Genomic DNA, 5,759 nt, shown 5'->3' with positions numbered 1-5,759 from the left:
GCCCCCCGCCCCATCGAGCCAACAGCCAGAGTCGCCGGCCGGGCCGCTTCTGCTCGCTTCTACAGTCGGCGCAGCTTTACTTCTGTCTTCGGGTTTTAGGTCACGTGACAGCCGAATAGCTTCCTGAGCCAATCGGAACGTTTTCGGCTGTGGAGGGGGAACGGCCGAACTCCGAACCCGAAGACGGAAGTAATGCTGCGACGACTGTAACCCGAACTCGAGTCGCCGCCGCCGCTCCGCTTCGCTGCTTCGCTTCCGCTGCTGCCTGGCATGCCCTGGAGTTCCTCGCGCGGCGCACGTTGATGCGCACGTAATTGTGACAGCAACAGCGAGTAGGAGCGTGCGGGCCGGGTTCAGCCATTATATTGCGTCCTTTCCCCCGATGCCCCGATCCGTCGTAGACTACAGTGCCCTGTGAATGTACACTGCTCGAAGACGCCTGGTCTGCTTCCCTCGGGTGACCGACTACGGACGGAGTGCTCGTCTTGGCTGTTTGGGGACTGACTCGGACACAGCCTCTCTCCCTCCCTGCGCGGCGCTGCGCCGGCGGCAGCAGCTGCAGTATAAAGGGGGCGCACCTGCGCCACGCATCGACAAGAAGGCCGAGCTGGTCGAGCTTCTGTGTGTGGCCGCTGGAGACAACTCTACGCCGGACCTCACTCCCCATTCTGCTGCCGCTACCGCCGTTACTCGCCCGGTCGCAAAATCTACGGCCCCCACAGCTGCCTCAGCTCGGAGCGCCTGTCAACACCGGTCTACACCGTCCGGTCAGAGGTCATCGACTCAGCTCAAAGGTAGGTGCGACCAGCTAGATGCTTGCTACGTAACGTGTGACTAGCTCGGTGTGTTGGCCAAGGCCACGTCTCGCGTAACAGGCTTGCGAGTACTGTGACACTGTTACGGCCGTGTGACATGTCTGGCGCACGTCTTTCAGCCGTAGATACTGGGTCGCAGGCGCTGTAGGCAGGCAGTACCCAGTGAAACGGATTTTGTCAAAATGACGTCATTTTGATGTTATAGACAAGATTTTTGGTTATTGTCATTTTACGTTTCGATGTTCTTATTTGAGATCGTTGGATGTCATTTGATGTTAACATATCATAAAAACTTAAAACGAAAATGACCAAATCTTGACAGTGACATCAAAACGATTTCAGTGGGTAGGCCGTCAGAGGGAGGGGTGGGTCGGGGGCGTAGGGTGTAGATAGCCGATAAAGACGCAAGGGAGTCGCCAAGGCCCACCCCGCGTGACCGCGACGCGACGGGGCCCCTTCTTGGAGACTACGCGGCTGTAGGCCGTGTTAACTTTGTTATTAAGAGTGTGCACTGCCGCAGAAGGCAGGGACAACCTCTATTGATCTCTGATTTTGAAACGAGTTGGATGAAAAGTGACTTTATCCCTCCAAACAAACGTCGTGCCCCCCCCCCACCCCCTCCACATCCCTCACACAAAATAACTCTAGGGGTGAGGAGCTATATTCAAATAAGCGTTTTTCGTGAGCTACGCGCCCCCAAGCGTGGCCCAAGCGTGACCCAAGCGTGAGCTCCGCTTGGCGCTGCGTGGATCGCGGGCGCCGTTCCTCCCCGCTCCCTGCCCCTCGCCCTGCTCACGCTTGCAGAAGCGCACGCTTGGGGTCGCGTAGCTCAGAGAAATGCTTAGTTGAATATAGCTGGGGCGTTGTGGGCCACCCAGGCATTGCCGGAGGCAAAACTAACGTCTGTGTGGCCGAGATTATGGTCCACAATAGAGCATTCCGGTAAAGCTGAAATGCAGAAAAATGCGAGGAGGAAGAAAACGGAAATCGCTATGCTTTTACGTGGTGACTTACGTTTTCTTCTTCCTTGCATTCTTCTGCATTCCAGCTTTACCGGAATGCTTTATACTACCCTTCGCTTTCCGGTTCAGTATACTTGCAGCGGGATGCGACGTGAGGCCTATACACAGAGCAAAACCGCTGTCTTCGCGCTCCGCGGGTGAGATTTTAAGCAGCTTCTCTACAAACGCAAGACATTCGAAAACTTCGAAGTAGTACTTTCCACACTATCACACACACAAAAAAAAATGTGCATGCTAGTCGTGTCACAAACATGTCGCGTACACTCTTTGGTGTCGCACAAGTATACACATTTCAGTGAATGTCATGCTTGTCACGCACTTACCACGACACAACGTTGGCCACATTTTGCCACGCACTTCAAACAACGTGTACGTATAACAGGCCGAAATGTTCTGATTACAGAACATGGAGGCGTTGCTGGACGAGGTGCTGGTGATGGTGCTGCAGTACCTGGACGTGCCGGACCTGCTGGCGTGCCGGCTGGTGAGCCAGCGGGTCGGCGCGCTGGTGCTGCACCCGTGCGTGTGGGCGCGCCGCCCCTTCAACCCGTACGACGGCGAGGGGCGGCGGCGGCAGTGGGCCGGCGGCGACGACGACGTCGGCGTCCTGACGCAGTGCGTGTGCCCGGTGCTGCGCCTGTCGCCGTGCCTCGGCGCGCTCCACGTCGTGCTGCCGCCGCCCCGGTGGTGTCCCGCCGCCCTGTACTCCTCGACGGGCTGCGCCGCGGCTCGTCTGCGGCTGGTCGTCAACGGGAGCATCGTGGCCTCGAAGGCCGCCGAGTTCGTCCGCCGGCAGGAGGCGCTCGGCCGGCTCAGGTTCGTCGACCTCGCCGCGTACAAGGGCACGGGGGCGGGCGTCTCCGCGCTGCTGTGCACCGTGCTGTCGGTGCCGGGCTTGGAGGGCCTCGCGCTGTCCCTGGTGTTCAGGCCCGACCCGACCGTTGCCGTGGCGTGCAGCAGCAGCGCCACCGCGCCGCACCTGAAGCGCTTCCACTGCAACCTGGACCCGTGGACGGAGGATCTCGTCAACGCCGTCCTGGTCGCGCACGCCGCCACTCTCGAGGGGGTCCACCTCATCAGGTACACGTGCTACGACGGGGGGATCATGACCTTTCACCCGGAGACTCTGTCCCTGCTGGCGGGCGCGCCGAACCTCAGCGAGCTGACGTGCGACTGCCACCCTGGGCTGGGGGCCGTTCCCCATGAGTCGCTTACCGTCCTCCACCTCAGCATGCACTACAAACAAGCCGGTTGTTCGACCCCGTCCGCCGTCGAGGAGGCCGCGGAACTCCTGCAGCGCGCCGAGCACCTGCGTGAAGTGACCCTGGAGTACACGTTCCCGCACAGGCCGTACGCCGATCTGTTCGCCGGCGTGGACCTTGTCCTGGCTTTGGCCTCGTCACGACCCTCCCGCGTCGAGAAGCTGACCATCCAGAACAACAACTACGTTTATGGGGTCGAGGTACCCGGGGAAGTGCAAATTAATGTGCTCGTGGAAGGACAAGTACACGTTCAAGTGCATCCCGTTCTCCAGTGGGAGCCGTCCCCCGACCTGAAGCCGTGCCCACAGCTGCAGCAGCTGATCAGCACTCTGCCCTCGCTGCCGCACCTGCGGCACCTGCAGGTGGGCGCGGTGACCACCGAGCTACTGCTCGCCCTCCTCTGCCCGGACACGGTGCCGGCCCTGCAGAGGGTCGAACTGAGCCTGGAAGACGTCGAGTGCATCCACGAATGGCTCCACCAGGGCGACATGGTCAAGGGCCTCATGTCGGCGAGGCCTTCGCTCCACCTGGAGTTGCAGGCGAACTACTGCACTCTCAAGTACTGCAAGGTGTGCCTGCAGAGCTGCCACAAGGAGCTGTGGGATGAGAGGACGGCCAGGGCCCTTGGCTTCGAGCCCGCGCGACTTGGCCTCTTCGCCCACGACCCCGCGGAGAGGTGCTTCGTGGACCACACTGCTGACCGCCGCCGGTGGCTCCGTGTTCCTCTGGTGGAAGTTCCGTGTGACGCGAACGGACGTTTGTTCGAAGTGCTCGACAGCGTAATCTCTAGCGCGTTGCTAGCATCTTCAAATTTAAAGCAGTAACGGCCCGAATGCAACTCCCTCATTGTTCGAGAACCCCGGGCTGACGTTTGTTTTTGTTTTGCGCATTTATTTGTTGTATATTTCTCAAATTTTCCTTTGAGAAAAGTAATTAATGAAAAGTAATTAATCCACCAGGTGCAGCCCTATTATGTTTCTTACTCCAATAAAAAATCACGATTCAATTATCCGCCTGGCATCCGCTGTTTGTTATTCCTACCCCATTACAATTTGTCACCCGCGCCAGTACACTTTTATCGATATGACTCTCTTAGTGAAGGCACACTGCAAAAAAATAAAATAATGAAAAATGAATATTAGAAAGATAACTTTAAAAAAAGGCCCGCTGTCTGTCTCTGCCCTTCCTCCACTCGTGTAAACGGGAGCTAATTATTCGCCCAGTCAGGCCGCGTCAGTCTGACTTTTACTGTTACTTTCTGCCGTCTCGTTTTCGTTTTGTTGGGAGACAAAAGTTTGGCGACCCCACCCCGGCCCGCCCCTCTGCGGTGCGCCCCAATGAGCTGACGGCGCACTGAGAAGGGCAGGAGGTCGAAGCAGTCAGAGGGCATGACCCCGAGTGTGACCTCACACCGATCCGAGACTACATACTTATCGCGAGTGCTTCTGTTTTTTTTTGTTGTTTTTTTAAATTTATTTTTCACTTTGTTTTTCGTTTCGACTGTAACCGATGCTGTGCTGCTTGCTATGCAGGCAGCGGCAACGCCGCCGTCGTCTTATGCTCTCCGCAGGGAGTTTGCACATACCCTACCCCTCCTCTCCCCTCTCCACCTTCCTACCGCCTGGCTTTAATTTTTGTTGCGATGCCACCGTGAAAAAGACTCTCGACTCGATCTGCAAATGAAAAGCATTACTATATGCCTTATTGGCTGCGCTGCTGCGGCTGCTTCTTCCGCATGGTCCGCCCGGCTTGGACTCATCCATCGTATATTGAAGTGAACATTGAAAATGAATCGGGCATCGGGGGCTCAGGGCATCCGGCATCAGCTGGATCCCACTCACAGTCTCATTAACGGCTTGCCAATTATTAAATTAACTTTTGCGTCCTTTTGAAATTTTTGTTTTGTTTTCTTGTTCTTTTTTTGCGGCGCGGGGCAGAGTTGGTGTTTTTTTTTTTACAGATGCTCAGGAGTTGTTATGACTGATAATGCGATAGAAAAAGATGGCGATCGAGAGGGGGTGGGGGGTATGGAGTTCCGCCGCACTCACCGGGCTCACCTCTGCCGTCAGGGGGGGAGGGGGTGTTTGCATTTCCAGCAATAGCGAGCGCGAAATTGAGCAGGCAAACGCAATCTCAGGGGGGGGGGGGGGGGGGGGGGGGGGGGGGGTCCCCCCCCCCCCCCCCCCGTTTTACCATTCCCGGCGGCCGCCTTTCGTCCTGCCCGTGCGGACTTGATGTCTGATTGGACTGTCACTAGTTTGGCGGCGAGCTGCTCGCCGCTGCCCCAGCTGCCACGCGCGCATGTCTGTCTACACGTTATTATTACTTTTGTTGTTGTTTGTTCATTTCCAATCGCGGCTATGGCGGGTTCCAATGTTGTTCTTTCCTTTCGACTTCCATGATGACAGCCCGTCGTCCCGCATCCGGGGCGCGCGGCCTCAGCCAGCCGTCCGTCCCGCCCGCGGAGCGCAATGACGTTTTATCTCAAAATAAAAGGAACAAAGGTGTCAGTCAAAGCCATAATAACCAATTGCGTTTCGAGATGCAATGCGAATGACAAGAGCGGATGAAAACGGCCGGCGCGGTAGCAAAACAAATGCGGTTATTTTCAGGTCGTAGACTTTTACGATATGAACTGTAATAGCCACACAAATGCCCTG

At 56.9% G+C, this 5,759-nt stretch overlaps 1 protein-coding gene across 1 annotated transcript; it reads left to right on the top strand.

The window, feature by feature from the left end:
• The first annotated feature begins 153 nt into the window (after positions 1 to 153).
• LOC113217396 (uncharacterized) lies at positions 154 to 4,108 on the top strand. The gene is made up of 2 exons (XM_026437283.2): positions 154 to 794; positions 2,241 to 4,108. Exon 2 carries the CDS (start codon positions 2,244 to 2,246, stop codon positions 3,921 to 3,923), a length of 1,680 nt encoding a protein of 559 aa, XP_026293068.1. The 5' UTR covers positions 154 to 794; positions 2,241 to 2,243; the 3' UTR covers positions 3,924 to 4,108.
• The last annotated feature ends 1,651 nt before the right edge of the window (positions 4,109 to 5,759 follow it).

Source organism: Frankliniella occidentalis, unplaced genomic scaffold (assembly GCF_000697945.3).
Source record: "Frankliniella occidentalis isolate FOCC.00 unplaced genomic scaffold, Focc_3.1 Scaffold106, whole genome shotgun sequence".
NCBI classification, from domain to species: domain Eukaryota; kingdom Metazoa; phylum Arthropoda; class Insecta; order Thysanoptera; family Thripidae; genus Frankliniella; species Frankliniella occidentalis.
The sequence above is the reverse complement of the archived record's forward strand: the minus strand, read 5'-3'. Positions and strand labels throughout refer to the sequence as shown.

Coding starts and splice junctions, on each gene's coding strand:
- LOC113217396 (XM_026437283.2), top strand. CDS start 2,244: ATGGAGGCGTTGCTGGACGAGGTGCTGGTGATGGTGCTGCAGTACCTG.